The sequence below is a fragment of the Polypterus senegalus genome, chromosome 12 (genome assembly GCF_016835505.1).
Source record: "Polypterus senegalus isolate Bchr_013 chromosome 12, ASM1683550v1, whole genome shotgun sequence".
Classification (NCBI taxonomy): domain Eukaryota; kingdom Metazoa; phylum Chordata; class Cladistia; order Polypteriformes; family Polypteridae; genus Polypterus; species Polypterus senegalus.
In genome coordinates, this window is record NC_053165.1 from 130636317 (window position 1) to 130661968 (window position 25652).

At 38.5% G+C, this 25652-nt stretch overlaps 1 protein-coding gene across 3 annotated transcripts in view; it reads right to left on the reverse strand.

Moving 5' to 3' along the window:
• The window catches only part of tmem266 (transmembrane protein 266), a 505213-nt gene that overhangs the window by 363172 nt on the left and 116389 nt on the right, over window positions 1-25652 (reverse strand). For all 3 annotated transcript variants that reach the window (XM_039773428.1, XM_039773427.1, XM_039773429.1), the window contains exon 3: window positions 5432-5620. In XM_039773428.1, the coding sequence (XP_039629362.1) occupies window positions 5432-5620 (189 nt within the window). The remainder of the gene's footprint in view (window positions 1-5431; window positions 5621-25652) is intronic.

Below are 25652 nucleotides of genomic sequence, written 5' to 3' on the forward strand. Positions count from 1 at the left end.
TTATAGCCCAGACGACTCCAGGCTGTAATCACTGCCAAAAGGGCATCAAATGAGTACTGAGTAAAGGGTCTAAATACTTATGTCAATGTGATATGTCAGTTTTTTTGTTTTTTTTTCAAAACAGTAAATTTGCAAAACAAATTTATAAAATCCAGCTCTTACTTTGTCCTTTTGAGAAATTAAGTGTTGGTTGTTGACAAAAAAAAAAACAATTCAAATGATTTAAGCACAAGGCTGCAACATAAAATGTGTAAAGAGAAAAGGGTTCAGAATACCTTCTGAATCCACTTTATATGGAGCAGTTTTCCACCAGGTTCATGACATCAAACACAATTCCTTTTCTGGATCTAAGGTACATTGTGTCCTTGATTAAGCTGTTTTTGAATTCATTGCAGCCTTCCATGGGAGTCAATTTTTTCTTATTTTCCATCTGAATGTTTTGCAAAATACAACCATACCAGGAGCTCAAGCCTCAGAACATCACAGCACTGAGGTGCATTAGGCCACTTAAGCTCTTTCATCCAACCATGGTGACACTCCAAAAGCAGAGAGTTTCTATACTTAGCATTACAAAAAAAAACTCTCAATCCACTTTTGAGAGAACAGAAAAAGTCTTTTTTAGCTGCTCTCTTCCTGAGGAATTTTATCAGTGCCCAGTAATTATTGGAAACTGGAGAGGTCATGTTCCTCATTAAACCTGCAATGTTCAAGTTAATAAGAAACTGATTTAGCTTAAGATAGTTTGATTTACCTTTTAGAGTTACTCAGACTTCAACAACTAAAGTCATCCACTTTAGATTAAAATAAAATATGAAATAAAAAGGATTTGTTTCAAAGCTTGTTCTATATAGTAGATTTAGATGTCTGTGAGGTTCTGGATTATAATCATTTTAAAGTAAGTGGATCCCCTGTCCTATTAAAACACATTCATCAAATGTGTTAAAGAACATCTGACCCTAAGACAGAATAAACAACATATGACCCCATACAGGCTCTATCTTAGCCACACCATCATTTGTACAACTGTCAACACTGAAGTCACATACAGTCTCAAAATCCTTATACAGATTTACCAATATAAAACAATAAGTTGATTGAAAAGGTTTATAAAATTTTAGCACCGGGTTCCATTACATTAATTTTGGCAAATTTTTATTAACTACATATTATGCAGACTTTAGCAACAAATAAACATATTTTTGGAGAAAGCATTTACAGTGCTTATAAGAAGTGTTCTTTCCACCTTGGAAGAGTCACATTTTACTGTTATACATCATTGTATCACAATAGATTTCATTTGGCTTTTTTGACACAGGAATACTCATTAATAATTTCAAAGACAAACGATTTCTGCAAAGGTGATCTAAATTAATTACAAATACAAAACACAAAATCCTTCACTGTGCTGCATAAGTATCCAACTCCTTTAAAATGACCTAAATCATCACTGGTGCAAACAGTTGACTTTAGAATTGTGTAATTAGTTCAGAGATCGCCTATCTGGGGTATCAATTGATTGTAGCATAAATGCACCTTACTTGGAAGGTCCAACTTGAGATAAGTCAGTATGGTAGTCTAACCTACACAATGGAGACAAAAGAACACTCCATGCAGCTACATGAAAAGCACAAATCAGGATGGATTTGTGAAAATGTCAGAGTCACTGAATATCACTTGCACTCAAGTTACATCAATCATTGAGGATTGGAAACAATACGACAGAGCTGTAAATCTGCCGAGAACAGGTTATCAGTTTAAACTGAATGATTGTTCAAGAAGAAGACTAGTAAGGGAGTCTGCCATGACAACTCTGAACATTTTGAAGGAGTTACAAGGCATAGTGTATAAGATTGGAGAGATTGTGCATACAACAGCTATTGCCCAAGTGCTTTAATTAATTACTGTTTTTTTGAAAAGTGTCAAAGAAAGCCACTATTAAAAAAACGTATATGACATCTCAACAGAAGGCACAAGGTAGACTTTTGAAGTCAGCTGGAAGAAGGTTCTGTGATATGATGAGACCAAATGAGAGCTTTTTGGGTATAAAGCGAAATGCCATATTTTTGCATAAGCCAAACACTGCATGCTATCAAAAACTCACCCTCCTGAGAAGCATGGTGCTGATAACATCTGGCTGGGGAGATGCTTCTCTACAGCAGGCATTGAAAGGCTTGTGAGGGTAAATGTAATTCAGCCAAATACAGGGAAATCCTGCAAGACAACCTGATGCAGTCTTCAAGAAATTGGTGCCCTGCAAGATTTATTTTCCAGCAATACAACAACCCCAAGTGGAAAGCCAACACAACATAGAAATTGCTTAAAAACAACACTGTTAATGTCCTGGAATGATGAACTGCAAACATTCATCCCTGCTGGAATTCATATTAAAATTAAAATTGTCAAATGTAGTCCTAGTCTACAGACTATCTGGGTCATATTCATTGTCCATGACTGGATTTGGCATATTTTTTTCCCTCGATTTAGCTATAAATTATGATTATATATTACTGATGGGGCATTTTAATATACACATTTATGTAGATACTGACAATTTAGCAAATGTTTTACTTATTTGTTAAACTCAGAAGGGTTTGCCAAAATTGTCAATGGCCCGACCCATAGTCATAACCATACATTAGATCCAATTATAACTTACACAGTTCAGGTTCAAAACTTAAATATTACACCATAAATTATTTCTGATCACTACTTAATTAGATTTTATCTGGTGCTGCCCTAACCAGTACACTTGCAGATTAAAATGACAGTGTAACTCTGCATCAAAAGTTGTAGATATTTTAAGAAACTCAAGCTTAATTGTGGAAATCAGTTTGGATAGCTCACATCAAATTATAATGTGACTTTGAAAGAAGCTTTGGATATGGAAGCTCCTCTTAAAACAAAAGCGATTAAAGTGTTTAGAACCTCACCCTGGTTTAATGAGATCACTCAGGCTCAAAGTAGAATATCGAAAACTAGAACATAGAGAGTAACAAAACTGAAGGTCTTCCAAATTGCATGGGGGCACTCCAGCTTCCCAGACACCTGACAAAACAGAGGCTCTGACACAAGTGCTGCAATTACAAGGCTTTTTATTTTGGGAAACTCTTCCAATAAGCACTTCCCATAGTGCAGCCACCATGCAACACAGCACACAGTAACAATAAAGCACTTTTTGTCTTCTTCTCTCTGTCATGGCTTCCTCTGCTTCCCCAGCAAGCTTCATCTGCTTCTTCCTGACTCTGACTCCATCAGTAGTAGCAGGCAGCTCCTTTTATATTATCCCTGGAAGTACTTTTGGTCTTCCCAAGGCTTGTCCTGGAAGCCCTTCTGGGTAAGGCAGGAGCCCCACAAAGTTGGGCTTCCCAGTCTCCGCAGTACCCCCTGGTGGCACCCATGGAACCCAACATGGCTGAGCCGACAAACTCCAAGTTCCATGATGCCCTGTGGAAATTCATGGCAAAGCTGCAACCTCAGGAAGGCTGCCATCTAGTATCCTGGGTGAGACAAATCTATGTTTAAGTTGTCTCTCCCTGTCCTTCCATGCTGTTGGTGTCCTGGCCAGGTATGAAAAAAGCTCTCTTTATAGCCCGCTTGGACTACTGTTTTAGATTAATAGATAACAACAGAAATAAACCTCATGAACTGTTTAGAAGAGTGGCTAATCTAACAAATGGAAACAATAACAATATTGTCACTTTTTAACTCAGCTGGAATCACCTAGTTTTACTGAATCAGCACGCGATTAACGTGTTATATTTGATGCTTGCCTGTCATTTAAAACACATTTTTCAAAACTTTCCAAAATATATTTTCTAAACATGCAAAATAATGAGATATTAATGTATTCATTTTTTCTATTAGGATTGACTGGCTATTCAAAGAAAATCTAAACAAATAACACCAATTCTCATGTCCTTACACCACTTAAACTGATTTCAAAATCCTCCTTTTATCTTTTAAAGCCTTAAATGGTCGGGACCTGCTTACTTTCTGAACTTATCATTACTTACAAACCAAAGTGCGCATTGAGATCTCAAGATGATTGCCTACTTAAGATTCCAAGCATTAATAAGATAACAGCAACAATAAGTGGGAGCTTGAGTTTTTAGTTATAGGGTCTAGAAGCTGTGGAATGATCTGTCTGCTACTATAAAAGCAACCCCTTAAGTCTTGGCTTTTAAATCCAGGCTGAAGACTCACTACTTTAGTCCAGCATACCCTGACTAGAGCTGTTGATTAGCTGTCCATACTGTATCTCTGTTGTTGGTCATTTGTACATAAATATAAGCAATAGAATATTTATAAACCTTTATTAACCCTTCTCTATTCTGCTTCTCTTCTGTTTCCTACTGTGGCACTTGGTGCCGCTGCTCTACTGCCAAGCTGCTCTCTTGCATCTGAAAATGTCCTCCTGAATAAAGTAATATTGGAATCATTGGATGGAAAGATTCTCTCATCAAACTGGATGGCTCAGCAAAGACTACACTAAAGAATGCTCAGTAGGGGTGGTCTAGGTCTGCTCTGCTGTGACTGACTTTGTCTTTATCTCTGTCTCTTACAACTTTAATTTTGTCCATTGTCAACTGGCCAGAGTTCATCTGTTAATTAATTAATTAATTAATTTGTGGACACATGTTGCTGTTTTTTCAAATCCCGGGTCTTCCCTGCATGGAGTTTGAATGTTTTCCTTGTGTCTAAAGTTTCCTTCTGCAGTCCTAAAGATATGCCAATTAGGTGATTTGGCCCTAAAGTGGCCCAAGTGGGTGTGTGCATGTGTGTTCACCCTGTGATGGTGTGACTGATCCTGCCTTGCTCCCTATGCTTGCTGGGTTAGGCCCCTGTCCCCCAATGACCATGTTCAGGTTTAAGTGGGCTTAGAAGATTGTATGGTATAGTATATAGTTGGTTTTTATTTATGTTAATCTGTTTCTACTTTGTTTTCTGTGTGTTTAAATGAACAATTTCTTTATTTAGTAATTAATATAATCTATACTGAGAATTTTTTTTATAGGACACTGTGCTTTGATGAGTACCATCAAAAATGAGTTGTATTGCACCATATAGTAAAAAACCCAAATCAAATCAGTTGTAATTCAATGTTGTTAGATATAAGATACTAAGCAAGGAGGCCAAAATATTACAAATGTGTCTTTAAATAGACAAATGAAATATACAAGGGACGGATAAGTGTAGAAATTAAACAAAGCACAGAGAAAACTTAATATAATAAAACCTCTGCAGCCTTTTTAGCCTCACCTATAGAGTTGATAATTCCCTATCTACCCCAGTGGGATGGCTTTTCTATTTGCCCACCACATCACCAAAACAAAAAGCAAAGCACTCCCTTTCAAACCTGACCCATTCCGACCCTGAAACTAAACCAGTGTTTTAAAAAGTCACCAACAAACCTGAATTAAGGCACTCTTACCCTTCTCTTTGATCTTCCTCATCAAGGTTAGACAGTAGCTGTGATCCTGCTAAGGAGAGGTCAAGAGCTGCCAGGGGTAAGTCACGGTAGGCAAAGCTGACAAGCTGAACAGGAGCCATACGCTGACTCTCCTCCTCTATTTGCTGGGAAATGATTTCAAGTTCTGACACTCCAGCCTCCTGAACAGGACTGAAAAATAAAGGGATGAAAAAGAGTTTAAGTGCAAGGAAAAGTAAAGCTAAAAACGTAAACTAGTTCACTTATTTCCTCAATTTTCTTATTTCATGTGTTGTAGAGGGTACATAATACTTTTTTCAGCATACACACTCATACCAACAGACCAAGGATGTCAGAAGGAAGGTTGGGATACCAGTCAATTAGGCAACCCCATTTAACTGGAAGAAAGAAAATTAAAAAGGCTTGTGCCCTTGGTACTCCAAATATAGAGGCTTTCTGCAGCCAAAGGTATAGCATTTCAGCAGAAGCTCTGTAATCGTTGAGGTCCAGGTCCAAAATGAATGCCTCCTTCCTGGGACCTTCCATTTTAATGGCAACCTGGGAGGAATGGGTACAGTGTCCTTAAGGTGATATGGGCAGGGCTAGACACTGCCCTCAAATGTCTTCTAGGAATTGTGGTGGAGAAAGAAAAATGGTTAGCGCCAGTATCCCCTCTTGTCCCAAGGTGGTATTGCTTACCTTTCTTGGAGCCTGGAAGGTGATCCCCAGGCTCACATGTGTGAAAATAGACACCAGTCAAATGCAGATTCCATTGAAAACCCAGAAATGGTAACATTTAGAGTCCATTCTGTAAGGCTGCAGCACTAACCACTGAGACAACTACTCTTTCTCTCTCTCTAAATAAAATATATCATAAAATCTTATTTTTGTTGATCAAATTTAGAATAAGTATTTTTACATGTTTATGATGTGGTGATGCTTGCTTTTGAAATAGATCCCATCACAGATAATTTATAGTTAGAAAACATTTGCCCAAGTACAGGGTAAGTGTGGCAACAGAAAATGGTGTTTAATCTGTAGAACTATAAAATGATGGTCTTCCAATAATATCATGTTCATGCTGGCTTTAAGTAATAATTCATGGTGTAATGTTAAAGTATTTGTACATAGCATTTAAGTTATAGTGATGGGCTATGTGATGTGATGTGAACTCTTGCTGTTAAGGCCCATTTGCTATTACATATGTCAAGTATGTGAGCATAGAGGACACCTTTAAGGCTCACACAAGGTAAACACCACAAATCACCTAATCCTAATCACGTCTTCTTTTTCCACCCTCAGTTCCGTGGCTTGCTGGCCGGAGGCCATGTTCTGTTTCTGTGAAGAAACCCCAACCCCACCTTTCCCGGTTCATGATATATGAACCCAGAAACCATCAGAAGTCAGAATTCTATCTAGGGCCATCTATTGGCGAGGACAGAGTGCTCCTTCAATGAATTCTAGTTTCTGTTTGTTTAACCTTTTCTTTTTTTTAACGAAAATTAAATATGTCTACCGGCTGGTACCCCAACCCTTAATTTTCCCAATGACTCCTATTGCAATTTACACATGTAATAGAAGAGAATTTATTTATTTGCTTTTCCATCTTGTTAAAAGGTATCATATTAGAACATAAAGTATATCTGCAATAGTTTAGTTTAGTTTCTTATTCTGATAATTTGACATAATTAGCAATCATTGACAAATATTTTGCTAAGGTTTTGAATATTATGGTACTCCTGATGTTCCATCCAAATTTCCTGTGATATTAAAAGCGCAGAAATAAAAGTAGGCACTAATTTCTGTACAGGGTTAAAATGTAACAGATCTTCTATTATAAAATGCAATTCTCCATATTGTGAGCCATCACTCATCCAAAGGTCTGCGCATGTCACTGCCTCTCAACATTTACTATTGTTTACATTATTTTCCACATTATACAGATTGACGGGGGTGATGGCTTTGTATTTATTTCACATAACACAAATTGTACAAATGAGTGAAAACCATTCATGAAATCAAGCTTGTTCCGTTATCTAAATGATATGTTATGGTAGTTGCATCATCCAAATGTTTGTAAAAACTTACCTTTCTTTCTTATTCAATTAATGTATTGAACACAAAAGACACTAAGCCACTTTTACTTAAAATGACATAATTCTTATTATTATGAACATAGAGAAAAGCTAATAAGATGTCAACTCATCAAATACATGAGAAATTAATTTGTAACACTATCACAGAAATCAACACAGATGGAACCAAAGTTGCTGAACACAGAAAAATAATCAATAAATTGATTGGTAGATAGATAGATAGATAGATAGATAGATAGATAGATAGATAGATAGATAGATAGATAGATAGATAGATAGATAGATAGATAGATACTTTATTAATCCCAATGGGAAATTCACAAATTTAAGGAATACTAGGTGATATTTTACTAATTGTAATATAAATGAAAATAATTCTCTGGTTAAAGCTTTAAACAGAAATGAAACATCACATCTCCGGGCATTAGATACAGAAAGAAATCTTAGTTAAATTACATCTGCCATCAAAGCCAGGGAAAGAAAGCACTATGCCAGTTATCAATTTCTGTTTTTCCTTAGAAAAATTAAAACCTTTTAACAATAACATCATTTATTTATATAGCATATTTTCATATAAACAGTGTAGCTTAAAGTGCACTACAAGATTAAATAAAAAGTTTATATAAAACAAACAAAAAGAATAGGCAATAATATTATACAGTATAACACAAACAAAAAGGTGAGGTTGGATGACCAGAGGGCTGGAAAAAAAAATTCTGCAGGGGTTCCAAGTCTTAAAGACCACTCAGTCCCCACTGGGCATTCTACCTAAAATAGATCACTCCTTATGATTTTCAGGCTTTACAAGGAAGAATTTGATGATGATGGTCATGTGGGCATCTGAGATACCCACCATTCAATCTACAGTATAAACACAGGGGGCAGCATAGTGCCTTGATCAGATGGTGGTGGTGCAGATCAGCACCATAGAAGATCCAGAAAAGACAGCAGAGAATAGTACAGATTAGTAGGGAATTGTAGAAGAGGAAAATGACAATTCAATGCCCAAATAGACTAACAGGGATGCAACTAAAATGTAGCTATGAAAATACCATTTTAAAATAATGGGTTTTTAGCAGTTTTTTTTTTTAAATTGCTCTAAAGTGTTAGCTTAGTGAAAGTCTATTGGTAAAGTATTTTAGAATGTGTATCCTGCACACCAATTTCCCTAAGAAACAAGGATGTGAAGATTCTACTTAAAGTTTTTAAAAAAATGATTGGGCAAAAGCAAATTTGACTTTTTTAAGCAGAAAATTACTACCAAAAGTAAAATGTTATGCTACTAAATAGTAAGCAGTTCATTTGTTTTCCCAGGAAGTACCAGATGATGGGGAGCCATAAATTATAGTCAGAAGGAAAGCCAAAGTCAAAACTGAAAACAAAAGCATAACAAATAAGCCAATACAGAAATTAAAAATCAAAGTTGAATGGGGGAATGTCTTTTGCCCTGAATGCTCTTTAGAAATCCTACTTTTAACACCTTGAATGATTTTCTTTATTAATACAAAGTATTGAATGCCAAAAGGAGCGCACTAATAACTTAAATACTTGTTATTCACAAAATGGCCACCAAATAGCAAAATAACATACAATATGGTGGCCAAAATTACAAACAAAATAATTTAATAATATAATAATAACAAAAAATAATAAATTCCCTTATATAAAATTAAAAATACAAAAAACCCCAAACAATAATCATTACAAAAATCTATCCCAGCTTCTTTGAATTCTGTGATGGTGCTATTTTTTCACTATATTATCTGAATTTAAGTTTTTGCCCAACATAGATGCATTGATTAAACCATTTGACTCCTGCACTGAAGTTTCTAGTCATGTGAAAAATATAAAATATACATTATGATTTATGTGACATAGAATGTAGAACCATACAGTAGTGTCCTTTTGTTGTTTTGTCTATAAACTTCTAATCTCCTACTTGTGCAAACAACCATTGGTATGGAGTATTGTAAGGGAAGGACAGAAAAAGCATCTGTTTATACACATGGCGTGGAACTTTACCTTACTGGTTCAAACTTATCACTTCCTAATGGACAAAACATTGTATAAGATCTGCAACATTTAGAGGTTGAAAATAAACTTCAGCAGGAGCATATTTTTTGCAAATAGCATTGAATGTCAACATAAATCTAATTAGTTTTCTTTAACTATAGCATAGAAGCCCTGGGCATCATAATTAGGCAGAATGAAAGACCAATCCAAATTTAACTTGAGGAACCAGTTTAAAAAGGCATGATACAAATGAAGGGAAAAAAAATCCTCAGTGATCTCGAGCTGAGTGGCACATATGGCCCATCACACAAGCTTTGACTCTCAGAAAGCGGTCTTCTGATTCTGGTGTGGCTTTGGGTCTACCAGACTGGTTCCTTTCAGTGTCTCCTGCAGTTTCCAAGTTCCTTTTAATGGCAAAGGAAACTGTAGTGACTGACACTTTGGCTTTCTTTGCAATACCTCTCAAAGAAAGGCCTACACTTTTAAAGGTTATTATGGTCTTTCTGTCTTCCTTTGCTAATTACATTTTTCTCACTACTGTGACAGCAATCTGCAGTGCAGTATTGTCAAAATAATGCTTTTGAGAGCAAAGCAAGACAATCTGTTCCAAACAGCTCTTATACAGACGGAAAATTTGTAATTAATCATTAAAAATTGGTAAACCTGTAGGAGTTACTTGCATTAACTTACAAAACTCAATAAAATTTCATTGCTTTAGCAAACTGTAAGTTGTTAATCCATTATTTTTTGTCTAATTTTATTTTTATAAGTTACATCATGTTTCAGTTTTTGGTAAAATAAACTTTGTTAAATCTTTTCAAGTTTATTACTTATCTTTGTACCATTTCAGAGTTTTCATTGGATTTGAACTGCTTACATTTAAAATGGGAAGAAATGGGTTGTATAAAAATGTTTAATCAACTACATATAGTAAAACAAGAAGCCAAACACAGAAAAAGGACTGGTCAGTGGCTGGTGATCCTCATTTAATTTTGGTAAAAATCAATATAAACTTTAAATGTAGATTTAAATATTCTCAGATGCACATCCATTCATTGACTGTCATTTGGATGGGAAGCTGGTCCTTATATGGTTTCCAGAGCAAATGAAGTTAGGCTAAAATGCAGAAACAGAAGTCATGGATCCTTGACAATCGGAACCTCAGGTCTGCAGATGAAGGAGAACACCATATGAATAAGTGCCCCCTCTCAACTCAGGCTGGAAATACCATCACTACGCCAGCCCTTGCAATTCCCCCTATTCATGCATGCATGGCTATATAATATATATATATATATATATATATATATATATATATATATATATTGTGAACATGGCCCGGACACACACAGACGGACAACATAGTTCCACCCAACACACGTTTATTTGTACAATATTTACAAATTAGTGCAGTCACAAACCCCAGTGTTTTGAGCACCGATTCCCCCAATGCCCAGGCCACACAGTCCTGTGCCTCTCTTTCTCCTGGCCGCCTCCAGTCCTCACTCCAGCTCCGTCCTCTTCCACCCGACTTCCGCTAATGACTGGAGGGAGGCGGCCACCTTTTATAGGAACCCAGATGGGCTCCAGCTGCTTCCCGGCAATCTCCCGCGGACACAGCCCCGTGTGGCGGAAGTGCCAGCTGCGCACCCGGAAGCCGTCCGGGTGTCCCCTGTCGTCTTCCCGAGATAATCAGGCACTGGGGTGCCGCCTGGCGGTGGCCACGGGTCCCTACAGGGCTGGGCTTTCAAGCCCTCTACCCGAGGCCTCCAGCATAACCAGGACGGACACCCCCTCTCGGTCTGGAGGAGGCATAAGCCCTCCTCTGGTCCTCCTGGGCATCCCGGCCGGGGACCACACAGGATATACCGGCATCAGGGCGCTGCCTGGCGATGGCCACGGGTCCCTACAGGGCTGGGCTTCCAAGCCCTTTACCCGAGGCCCCCAACATAACCAGGACGGACGCCCCCTCGTGGTCTGGAGGAGGCACAATATATATATAGTGTCACACACGTGCAAGTTGTAGGCAGCTAAAGGTTCTGAGTAATTGTAATAAAACATCCGACCAGGGGGCGGTGGAGTGCGCTGACTGTCTTTCTCAGTTTCCTACAGGAAATCCTGCAAGGTTCCGGCACCTCAGAAGACATCACTTCTGGAGCCGGGCCTTTTGCTGACATTACATCCGAAGCCGGCCCGTTTGCTGACGTCATTTCCAGTCCAGACAACATCACTTCTGGTTCCGGCCATTTTAGTGACGCCATTTGCTCTACGGGCCTTTAAAGCCTCCATCTTTGGCTATTGCAGTCAGTTCTGTTTTGGACTCTATTCTATGCAGATCTTGCTACTTATTTCAACCTTTTTGCAGCCAGGAAAAACAAAATACAGGTGGCTGTCCCAAACCTTCATGATGATTTGGACTCTTAATTGTTATTATATATATATATGGAACCTCGGTTCACGACCATAATTCGTTCCAAAACTCTGGTCGTAAACCGATTTGGTCGTGAACCGAAGTAATTTCCCCCATAAGATTGTATGTAAATACAATGAATCCGTTCCAGACCGTACGAACTGTATCTAAATATATTTTTTTAAAGATTTTCAAGCACAAATATAGTTAATTATGCCATAGAATGCACAGCATAATAGTAAAACTAAATGTAAAAATTTTGAATAACACTGAGAAAACCTTGAACACTGTAAGAGTTTGTGCTATAGCGCTATGAAATGCTCGCTAAAAACCACTTTTTTTTAATGAGTTTTAAGCACAGGGGAAAAAAATGATCATTTGAAAAATTCGTAATTTAATAAACCACCAAGAAAAGTAACATTGCAACAATGCTCGCTAAGAACCAATCGCTGTAAACAGAAAAAGTGGAGGTTAAAATCCAACAGAAAAAAGTCTTCATTAAATACAACGAGGTTAAAACAATGCTCAGATCTATCTCTTTAAAAACAAGCTTGGTGCATTCTTTATCTGCCTTCTCGGCCTTATGCGTCCAGCCATCTCTCTCTCTCTCTCTCGTGTGTGTGTGTGTGTGTGTGCGTGTGTGTGCGTGCGTGTGTGTGTGTGTGTGTGTGTGTGTGTGTGTGTGTGTGTGTGTGTCAGTCACTCGCGCGTGCGCGTCTCTCTCGTGTGTGTCTGTCTCTCTCTCATGTGTGTGTGTCTCTCTCTCTCTCTCTCTCTCTCTGCACAGGGAGAGACTGAACACGTGCGGAAATATTAGGCGCTTACAAACCGAAAGGGAAAATGGCTCAGAACACAGTGGAACCTCGGTCCACGACCATAATTTGTTCCATAACTCTGGTCATAACCCGATTTGGTCGTGACCTGAAGTAATTTCCCCCATAGGATTGTATGTAAATACAATTAATCCGTTCCAGACCATATAAACTACTGTATATGTAAATATATTTTTTTTAAAGATTTTTAAGCACAAAAATATGTAGTTAATTATACCATAGAATGCACAGTGTAATAGTAAACTACATGTAAAAACATTGAATAACACTGAGACAAACACCCAGGCTCCCTGCTCAGCGGTACGCACAGGCTCGCTCGCTCTCAGCTGCATGTGAGCCTGTGCTCTCTCTCTCTCAGCTGCATGTGAGTCTGTGCGCTCTCTCTCTCTCTTGCACCGGCTTTCTCCTCCCGCTTCCTGCCTTCTCCTGCAACCTTCCGTTCTTTCCTGTTCTCTTCTTTTTCCCTTGAGCAGACTCGCGCTTCTATTTATGAAGAGGACATGGTAGTTGTAGCAATCAACACATGGATGCGGACCACTTCTCACCTGTGCACTTCGGTGAGAAACGCCCTCATCACAAACTCCGCATGAACCGCTTCGGCCACACACCACACGAGTGCAGTGATTATTAAAACTGGCCTTTTTGACGGAAACTGTGGACCCGCTATACCACAGGAGGAAGCTGGGTTTAGAGTAGGTTACAGTTTTGAGGGAGAGTCTCCCTGCATGATGCACGGAGAACAATGTACAGTACAGGGAGAGACTGAACACGTGCGGAAATCATCGGCGCATACAAACCGGAAGGGAAACTGGCTTGTTCGTCACCCGAGTGTACGGTTGTGAGCAGATGCAAAAGTTTGCCAAACATTTTTGGTCATAACCTGATTTGTATGTGCTCAGAGACGTTTGTGACCTGAGGTTCCACTCTATATATAGTCATGTTTTGAGCTCTGAGAAACACAAATTGAATTAATAAACAGATCCTTTTTTAAAGCACACTTTATTTCTTAAGTTGTAAATCCTGATTTAGAATCTTTCAGAAACTAATAACACAAAATAAAACCTAGCTCTATTACACTCTTCACACATTCAATAAAATTAAGAACCATTTGAACAGGTGTGAGGACACAACATACAAGACTAAACAGAAAGGCAGAAGATGCAAGACAGACAAGTGAGATATGAGAGCTGTGATAGCTCTCAGGCAATTGGATGTAAGAAAAATATACAGCATAGAGATTAAGTTATATAAATACAGGTAAAAATCCATTACAATTAATATCTTTACAATGAAATTTTCATTACGACAAAGTATTTTTATGGTCCCAACAGTTTCCCCATATGACACGAGTCTATCGAAATCTCGTTACTACGAAATACATTCAGCAGATACTTTCATTACAACGAAGTGCCCAAAAGACCTTGAAATGCCTGAATGAATCATTCCCAGAGCAGTTAATTTGGTGGTCGTAGCTCAGTTGTGCACAATTCCCAAACAGAAACAAACAAAAAAAAATTCTTTCTTCGAACTTTCGTACTGTTTTTTTTACTGTTTTTGTTTTCTGTGATTTTCAGTGATATCTTTTGTTTATTGCTCATCAACATTTGAAAAACATCCAATATAATTTAACTGATTGTCACCCTTCTATAGAAACAGCTGACACAAAAAAATGATAACAGTTCATATTAGAAAAAAAAAAAACGTTACGTTTTTGCAGGTCTCGATTGCGGCAAAAAGAAAAATGATGTTGCCAGTGAATTCAAAATTTCGCCATCAACATTGTCAACTTTTTTGAAAGACCGAGCAAAAAAAGAAGAAAAATCTCGGGTTGCAAATGTATGCAAACTGCTTTATTTAACAACATCAACAAAGCTGTTTTATGTGGTTAAGTGATGCTCGTTCAAGAATTTTTCCTATTAATGTGGCACTCATTCAACCGAGGTTTCTAAACTCTCTTGGGACCTCCCCGAACTGGAAAACACGCAGAAGAGCGTGCTGAAGTGCGATCATTGCGTCTGTGGAAGACTGTTTATCTGTTGCTAAAGCAACAGCAGACTCACAGCTCTGCTGCATCTCTCCGCCAAAGCAAACTCTATGGGTGATGCAAGGAACATTGTAAATGCAGGGGACAGTATAACTTGGCCACTACCCTGCCTGACTGCTGTGTCTGTTGATAGCAGAGTGGCAGATCCCACTACAATAAATAACCCTGCTGTTCCTGTTTCAAGCTGAGACTATGCCTCATGTTTAGGGGTGCAAGACAGGGACTGTCTTTAGGATTCACTTCTGTGGTGCCTCACTGCACTGCTGTGAGCCTGCTGTTGCCCTGCCCCGGAAACAAACAAACAATCTTACACAGACGCAGCAATCGCGCTTCAGGACAGACTTCAGCGTGACCTTCCCGCTGTGTGGGGGATCCCAAAAGAGTTCAGAAACCTCACAATATGAAGAAGAAGAAAATGATGATTCAGCTTCTGATTGATAACTGTGCTGCCCACAACATGCTTCCGCATTTAGATGATGTTCGCATAGAATTTCTCCTACCCATTTGCACAGCAGTGCTTCAGCCATTGGATTTGGGCATCATTCGCACCCTGAAAGTGTATTATCGCAAGGAAATGCAAAAAAAATTCTCGTCAGCATAACTTGTAGACAGGAGATTAAAATTAAAGTGAAAGAAGCTATTGAAATGATTTCAAATGCCTGGACACAAGTTAAAGAAAGCACTATAGTGACAAATACAGAATCTCATTGCAATGCGATGCAAAGGTCTCTGGCAGTTCGTTGTAAAGGAATTTTACCTGTATATATATTATGACCACACTGTCCCCCAAACCTCAGAAGCAATATCACCCAACACAACCCCAGGTTAAAATAAAGGATTTTATTTCACTAAAATAAATCACCAAATATGCAAAAGCTAGCAAATCACAATTATAATAAAGTATCTCTTGTTTCCGCCCTTCCACTCATTTTGAATGTCGCTCACTGCCTCCCGACTCTGACTCTCCAAAGTGAGGGGGTAGACTTCTTTAAATGATAGACATGGGAATGTGGAAACCAGGGATATCCTCCATCGATTATGCAGTCTAACAGCACTCTGGAACTCTGACAGCACTGAACTTGCTGACTCCAACTCCTGTTGTATGGGGGATGGAACTCCTCCTGGCATCTATTGTCAATCATTATTATACATTTAACTGGCCAAGAAATTGCTTTTCCATCTCATATTTATATAGGAGACAGGCAGTTACTCTAGGAGAGTTGGATTAAGCCATAGAAGGTCCTTAACCCATCAGCAGGACCAGTTTCTGCTCCTTTAGACAAGGAGGAATAGGATGAGCACTGCCAGAGCCCTACAAAATGACCTCCAGCAGGCCAATGGTGTGAATGTCTCTGACCAAACAATCAGAAACAGACTTCATGAGGGCCTGATGTCTTCTAAAGGGTCCTGTGCTCACTGCCTGGCAAAGTGGAGTTCTATTGGCATTTGCCATAGAATACCAGAATTGGCAGGTCCACCACTGGCACCCTGTGCCTTTCACAGATGAGAGAAGGTTTACCCTGAGCACATGTGACAGACATGAAAGGGCCTGGAGAAGCCATGGAGAACGTTATGCTGCCTGTAACATCATTCAGCATGACCGGTTGGGTGGTGGGTCAGTGATGGTCTGGGGAGGAATATCCATGGAGGGATTCACAGACCTCTACAGGCTAGACAATGACACCTTGACTACCATTAGGTATTGGGATGAAATCCTTGGACCCACTGTCAGACTCTGTGTTGGTGCAATGGGTCCTGGGTTCCTCCTGGTGCACGACAATGCCCGGCCTCATGTGGCGAGATTATGCAGGCAGTTCCTGGAGGATGAAGGAATTGATACCATTGACTGGCCCCACAGTTCCCTGACCTAAATCCAATAAAACACCGCTGGGACATTAGGTTTCAGGCAATCCAACGCCACAAGGTTGCACCTCAGACTGTTCAGGAGCTCAGAGAAACCTTGGTCCAGATCTGGAAGGATATCCCCCAGGACGCCATCCGTCATCTCATTAGGAGAATGCCCCGACATTGTCAAGCATATATACAAGCACGTGGGGGGCCATACAAACTACTGAGTACGATTTTGAGTTGCTGCAATTAAATTTTGGCAAAATGGACTAGCCTGCCACATCATTTTTTCACTTTGATTTTTGGGGTGTCTTTGAATTCCACCCTCTGTAGGTTGATAATTTTCATTTTCATCAAACGATGAGGCATCCTTTTGTTCCTAACACATTACCCACTCAGTATAGATATCCAGCATGATTTTTCAAAGTGTTCTATATATATAGGTCAAAAACAAATATCCTTTTAGTAAAAAAAATCATTTCTGAGTTTTCATGACATTTCAAATTGCCAGGCAGAAAGTTCATAGCTGTTTGGCTGTACCATGTATCCTAAATTAATATTCATAGTATTACTTTCATGCAACAACTACATATTAACAATCTTATGTTTGTTTCAACATACTCCCTCAACCAAAAGCAAATACATATTCCCTTTCCTGCTAAACTCTGTGTGCCATTACCTTACATAAATTCAAACTACTCATTTGCAGCACTGTGAAATGGTTACTAACCCAGACATAAAAGTCCTCTTTACTTCCTCATACCCTAGAGGCTATGTATGTGCAGTGTATTCCTACAAGTATGAGCCAGCTGCAAACAAGATGTGACATCTCAATAGAAGGCTAAGAAGAATAAAAGGAGACAAGCCCATCCACAATTTCATGTACGGATTTCTGCCCCAAAGCACCTTTATTAGACTAGAGCAGATGTTTGTGTATTATTCTTTAAGATGAGGTTGGCCTTTGACAGCACTCTGGTTGCCACCACACAACCAATTAGGCATCAGAAATGTATAACTCCAGTTCATAAAAGATTGGACAAGTTCGTTTGACTATTTTTTTACTAGATTTTATATGGCATAAGATGATTTGCTGTTAATCGTGTACAGTATGCCAACGAGATTAGTAAGTTTAAATTCAAATAATTTTTACTTCCCCTTATGATCACAGTGGACAAAAAAGCAAGATAAACACAAAATTTAAAAGTGAAACAGATAAATATTATGTAGTACATATAAAATTATTCACATAAAGTGGGTGGATAAATACATATTACACCAATCAAAATATATTTTTAAAGATAAGGTTTACCTCAAACACTCCACCAATTAAAAAAATCAGAATGTTGAAAATGAGGTATGCACTTTTCATATTCATTAATTTCTGCACTTCCCAATATACTATTGAAGTATTAATCTTTCAAGAATGCAAACCTTGCATAAAGTTCATGTTTAATATTATTTAGTTCAGCTGATCAGTCACAACTATGTTATCATGGGAATATTAACTTTGGACTAAACAATAAGAAGGAAAGGAATAACTTCACTCTGGGGTATGCAATAGTGTGTATAATATAACAATGTGGAAGGATTCAAAAATGCAATCAAGGGCCAGTGCTGTGTACTTTCCTGCTTTGAATGTATATTCTATAAAAAAATAAAAATAAAAATTAGAGCATAACAAAATACATGCTCAGAAGGTGCCATGGAACAATTAAATCTTATTTGAAAATGGTGTTTGAAAGGCTAATATACAGCTGAGTTATCCAAAATTGACAAAAATGAAGTTGCACTGAGAAGGAGCATTCCAATATTACTCTAAACAAGATTACAAGAAAAAGACATGATTCTAAAGCAAACAAAAATGTATTGTTCTGTAAGTGGGCTACAGTGTAGAAGGGTTCTGTAATGTAAAACCCTTATGACTGGCAACAGATTCAGCAATGATAAGGTGATGTGTCAAACAAGTATCTAATGGTTTCCTCTAGCATATCTATAAGTATAGTGTGGGGCATCCAAGAACATCCCACACATGCTCTGTTTGAAGACTGGCCCGTGTTACATTGGCAGTGTTGGAAGGCTGCAGCTGTTGCAAGATGATTAGCATATTCAAGAACATAAGAATTTAATTGTACTCCATACGACAAAACTGACACTTTGAACCTTTGTCCAGTTGGATCACACCAGTAAACAGTCCATACAGTAGGTAGCAGGACCTCTTTAATATATCCTTCCTGTTCTGTCACAACCTGGAAAGATGACAGGCCACATAGACAACAAAGGATGGATGAGGAGGTGAACACTAGTCAAGTGAAACAAGCAAAAGTCAAAGCCAGAAAGTTAATAAAACAATTGTCACAAACTAAAGCATGAAAATAAAAAATTGCACTGAAAACAGATAAGCAAAATTTAAAAAACCAGAGAACTATTTAGCAAAATTAACATATATGTCTTAAAAGAAACACAGCCATGTAAATCATTGAGAGTTTCATTGTAAAATGTCATAAGACAAGACTTCAAGGAATGTGCCCTTAGCAATGCATCTTTGAATTGGAGCAACAGAGCCACAAACCGGGAGTAAAGATAATACAAAATGGCAACAATGAGAAATACAAGTAAAAATAAACATGATTTCTAACAAAATATATCAGGATTTTAATTATAAATCTGATTTCTCTACTATTAACCTTCATTAAAATGTCTTGAATTAACAGAAAAAAAGTATTATCAGCATAAAAACCGTGTTGTTTAATCCATAGCACTTGCACAGTCAAACTGCTTCATCCAGCCGATGATCGAATCGCTAATGTAAGCAGAGTTCCCCACACTATTCAGTCAAAAGATACAGATTTACTTGAATCATTTTTGACATTTTGGAAAAAAAAGTTCAGTGTAATTATTTGATATTTCTGTATGTGATTTATTTTCATGTTACTCTGCCAAAATTGGAAGAGACTGGAAAATGAGACATAATTGTTTACCTAGCTTTGGTTCTCTTAACAAGAGAATCAATTCTGTCTTTCACCAAAATCAAATCAGAAACCATAGTCAAAAATTCATAGCACTAAGGTAAATAATGTTATACCACTGGACTCTCACTTTTCCCAGTATCATGTGTACCACTCACTTAGTTCAGTAAAAGGGCTAGCTGAGCCCAGTTTCTCCAACTATTGACATTATGCTGCCATTTTTTGTTTTTTGCTCAGGGAAATCCTGCAGCTTTTTCATTAACCTTTTCTTGTCACTCTTATGACAGAGGGTCACACAGACCAGTACTACTGTTTAGCATTCTAGGGAAATAAAACGTTTAAACCCAGGATATAAATCTGTTTCTTTTTCTCACATTCTGACATGTCTACTTCTCAGCCTATGAGGTGGAAGCTATTTCAGTTGAATCTATTTCATGAAAGCTTCCAGTTAAAAGGAAATGTTGTACTGTTAATACCAATGTCCATGTGTGGTTACATCTTATTCCTTTTGGTTTGGATAGAACCTACTGAAAGTGTCGTTTTCTCGCTTTATGAGCTATGAAACTAAGACTTCAGACAGACTGAGAGAATTGCAAATGTAGCAAAGGTGACAGTAAACCAATAAAATACACCTTTTGGGTTCTTGTCATAGTGATTAGAAACACATTAAAAGTGGGAGTTAGAGTAAAGTCTAACTTTATGGAAGTCCTTCATGAAGTCTGCAGATTCAGCTAAAAGACCTGAAAGCAGTAATTGCCCAAATAAACTGGCAAGTGGTGCCCAAATTGAGACATTTCAGTTTGATCAATAAGGGATGCTTTTGCTATGTCTGAAAATAAAACTCTATTAACAGGTTCTTCTGAATCAAAGCTGAAAGTGGACTCCACAGTGATTTACTATGATTCTTTGTTTCAGTTACTCTCTCCCATTCCAAAGTGGATTAAGTTACTGTATATTTTTGATATCGGCTCCTCTCCATGCCCCTTTGGGTGTCAATGCAATGTTGCTATTTCTACTTGAAGTGGAATTAAAAATTGTATTCTTCTCATACAGACTCTGTATGTTAAAGCTGTCAGGAAGTTGGAAAGACTGCAGTTTGACTCTTAGGCATGTTACAATGGAATGACTGAAAAATATGAAAAAGTTGTTTTCAATCTTGTACAATTATCTATAATCTGTTTTCCAGTTCATACTTAAAAAAAATAAGTGACCTGTTTTTCTATTTTGCAATTTTTATGTTTGAAAATGAAAATTAAATTAATCAAAGGTACACAGAACCTTCAATAAGTAATGTCACCCTAGTTGTTAAATGCAGCCATTGACTGGGGTACAGTAGTACTGTAAGGACACTTGTGATACAGAGGCTCGAACATGGCCTAGATTACGAGCATTTTTTCATTTTTGAGTTGAACATTCTTTTGTGATACGGAGACTGCAACATGGCAAATTTAGCACAAGATCTCCAAGACAATCCTAAAAAGCAGGCATGGGCCTTCTGTGGTCAGCCCAGGCGGCAAGTCCTCTAACTACAACCTGCATGCATAAGCCTAACAATGGGTAGCTTGCTTTAAACATTCAAAATACAAAGAAAGTGCAAAAATATAAAACATGGGAGAAAACGGTCAAATTAAACAAAGTATTATTTAATAAAAGCGAAAAAACAAGAAAACAATTCTGAAAAGAGCAAAAACTTATTTTCCTAAAATGAAATTCAATGAACAGGTCCCAAAACTCAATACAAAATCAGAATACAATAAACAAGTGAGAAACCACCATAACAAGAAATATCAATACTTAGTGTACTTTAAACTCCAATACAAACTCAATGCTCCACTACTGGGATCTTTTTCTGGCCAATTCATAAAGAGAGAAGGACGACCTGTAGAGACAATGTCTCCAGAAATTATAGTGAGGAGCATGGAGAATAGGCGATGTCATGTCCAGCAGAATCGTAATGAGGGACAGGTAAAGGTCACAATCGAAAAAGGATGTAAATACTCAGCAAACAAAAAATAAATGCAAATCAAAAGAGAAGTTAGGGACAGTAGGAAGGTGAAACCATAAGGTTTTATATATTGTAGAGGTTACATACTGAGAGATTAAGCTAGATTACGGACCTACCAAATTTATAGTATAACATCTAAGTGCCATTGGTAGTTACATAATTGTGTTTCACATAAAGAAAATGAGACAGCAAATAAAAAAAAAATTAAAAACCTCACAAAGTGGGTCCTCCATAATAAAAAAAATCATCATCCAGCACATAACACAAAAGAAATAATGTTTATGTATGACAGGACCCACACCAGTGATATCATGGTGGATCTGTCTCTTAGGGTTCTACCCACAAACAACAAGGAACGGCAGAACAACATTTAAAGACATGGTACATAAGCGTTAAATCATAAACAAATCTACTAAAAATGATGTTAAAATACAGAAAATAATTAAAAAAAATAATGTAAACAACAATTAAACAGAAAATACAGTTGAAACCAAGGTGACAATGTCAATTTATTTATAGAGCACATTTAAAACAAAATCAGTAATGCTGTAGTCAAAGTGCTTTACAGTAGAACATACAATTAGCATAAATAAAATAGAATAAAATACAATATAAAACAATACAAACAGCAGTAAATTGAAACAATCAAATGACTAAGAGGAGGGAAATATGAGTATCACTGAAGGTCACAGAATAGACATAATAGAAAATGAGTCTTCAATCTCGTTTTAAACAATTCAATAGAAGGTTCTCCTTAATGCAATGAGGTAAAGAGTTCCACAGATAAGGTGCAGCAGCTGCAGAAGCTCTGCCCCCTTAGTTTTGCACTGCATGAGGGGCACCAAGAAACAACTGACCGTTAGATCTCAGCTCACTGGATGACTGGTGTACAACATACAATTCAGATAAATCGGCGGAATACCCATGTATGATTTAAAAACCAGCAGCAAAACTTTAAAATCAGTTCTAAAAGTAACTGGCAGCCAGTGTAAAGAGGCTAAAATTGGAGATACAGAGGCAAACTGCTTTGCCTTAACCAAAAAAGAAGCTGCAGCATTCTGAACCACAAATAAACACTGAGTAGTATGGACATTTCCTGCAGAGAATTGCACTTACACATACCTAGAAGGTGAAGGTTCATAAAACACATTAGACAATAGTAGCTGAACTATTTAGAAGTGCCTAGAGCAGGTAACACACTCTTTTCTAAATAGCTTTAGATAGCTTTAATGAAGCTGAGTTTAAGCAGATTGAGCATTTTAAGTGACTAATGTATTTTAATTGCTTAACATGCAACATGGATGGGGTGTGTATAGCTTACTTGTTGCTATTTACTCACTTAGATAATATTACCAATTCCCTGCGCTATAAACATGATATGGATCTGTTTAGTGCATTAAAATTAAATATGATGTTTAAGAGTCTATAAAAATATGAAGTTTTAGTGCTGCTTAATGTGATTTGCACTTCAATGCACAACACCCTTCATGAAGATGGGGATTGATTACATTTTATATTATAGAGAGTGTGGAGGGAAATATCAGGTAAAAAGTCATACTTTAAATTAACATATGGTCTTATTTGATTGCAAACTGTTGTTTTACTACATATGTTTTGGTCATTACAAATGAAAGTGCAACATGATTATGTAAGAAAAAAACATTTATTCTCATACATCTCTCCATATAAATATTCAAAACATATTAATTGTAAAGAAAATTTGCATTTCTTAGTTCCTGTAACTTAAAATGTTATCATATTTTTTGTCTTAGATTAGTGCTGTAACCATTAGGTGGCACTACTGAGTCCCAAATCTCAGACACAGTGTCAGGTTCAAATAAAGGATTATTTTTGTATAACCAACCGTCCCAAGTAAATACAGCCAGTCAATAAACCATCTGGAGCACCAGGGTGGTATTCCCCCAACTTTGCCCTCTTGCACCAACCAATGACCCCAACAGGGTTGTTGTTGTTCTATGATCCAACTCCCATGCAACCCTGTGGGAATCCTAACTGGGACAAACCTGGAGGGATAGTGTCACCTATTACAGAATGTGGGAGAATAAACTGCCTCTGGCAACCATGTTTGCCCAGTCCATCCATTATCTTTCACTCCATCTGCGATAAGAATTGCAATCCATTCCATCCAAGTTACAGCTTCTTCCATGCTACCCTTCCATCATGGCTTCCCAGCAGGGTAAGAAATCCCTCTACACCCGAGTTGGGATGCCAGTCCATTCGCCTTGGCACATACAAAATTCAGAACTTCATTTCAGTGCCCATTTGCCTAGGCTCCCCACTTAACAACTGGTGACATCCTTTTACGAGCTTTAATCCAATGTCTAAATGAGTCTGCAGCAGAATAAAAAAAGCTGAATCTCAAATGACTACATCAGAGAAAGATTAAATTTGGACTTAAATCAGTTGAACTCTAGATAACACTCAGTCCTCAAGAGGACTCAGTTTTGACTCAGTTTCATTTAGAACCGATTTAGATCTTCTCTTATACTTTTTTTTTTGAGTTTATTGCAACAAGTTTTGTTCTTGGACTTGACAAAGGTAGTCTTGACTACAGCACTGGTGTGAAGTAGTGGAAAGAGGAGGGATTTTAAAATTGTTACATGTGCAGAGTAAACTGGTGGACCAAAATGCAAAATCCTGTCATTCTCTGGTGCCTATTTGGTGCTCTTATCATTGGGGAGGACAGCAGTGCCTGATATGGCTAGCTCCTAGACACCAAAAAGAGAAAACAAAGCAGAGTATAGCTCAGAGTCTGGAGGTGGGTTTGGCAGAGTTCTAATGATGGGAGGAAAGGGGCCAGGATCTGGAACACAGTGGTCATTAGAAAGATAGACAGGAAAATACTTTAAGGTACTTGGGGGGGAAAAAAGAAATTTGAAAAAGCCACCCCACTAGATAGTTAAGGCAACAGCCCATGGGAAGAATACAGATGGACAGCAGCAGATGAGTAGCAGGACAATGTCTGTCACTTTTGTTTTGCACTTTTGAGATGTCACTGAAGTCATCTTTCTGCAATACTGTGTGTTTTTCACACTGGATCCACTGTCACTAGAAATTGTCATGCAAGTATAACCATATTATAAAACAATATTTCATTTTTAGGCTTTCAGAACTAAGCTGTGGTCCCCGGCCGGGGCTGGAGCACAGCCGGGACGCCCAGGAGGACATGAGGAGGGCTTGTGCCTCCTCCAGACCACGAGGGGGCGTCCGTCCTGGTTCTGTTGGGGGCCGCGGGTAGAGGGCTTGGAAGCCCAGCCCTGTAGGGACCCGTGGCCACCGCCAGGCGGCGCCCCGATGCCGGTTTATCCCGTGTGGTCGCCCCGGCCGGGACACCTTGGAGGATCAGAGGAGGGCGTGTGCCTCCTCCAGACCGAGAGGGGGCATCCGTCCTGGTTATGCAGGAGGCCTCGGGTAGGGGGCTTAGAAGCCCAGCCCTGTAGGGACCCGTGGCCACCGCCAGGCGGCGCCCCAGTGCCTAATTATCCTGGGAGCCCGGCACCCACACCAGCAAGTGCCAGGGGGAGGACAACCGGGGACACCCGGACGGCTTCCGGGTGCGCAGCCGGCACTTCTGCCACACAGGGGTGTGGCTAGTGCTAATTGCCGGGGAGCAGCTGGAGCCCATCCGGGTTCCCATAAAAGGGGCCGCCTCCCTCCAGTCATTGGTGGATGTCGGGAGGTAGCGGACAGAGCTCGAGAGAGGACAGGAGGCGGCCAGGAACAAAGGCACAGAGACTGTGGGCCCTGGACTTTGGGGGATTCAGTGCCGGGGCACTGGGGTTGTGTGAGTGCATGTGACTTTTATATTGTAAATATTGTATATATTAAACGGTGTGTTGGGTGAAAAATATGATGTCCGTCTGTCTGTGCCGGGGCCAGCGTTCACAAAGCATATTTAATACAAACATGTCCATGATACAATATAAAATAAAACTGCTAATTTTCCACATGTGATGTTAATAGTAAGGCATCTGAGGGAAAATCTCAA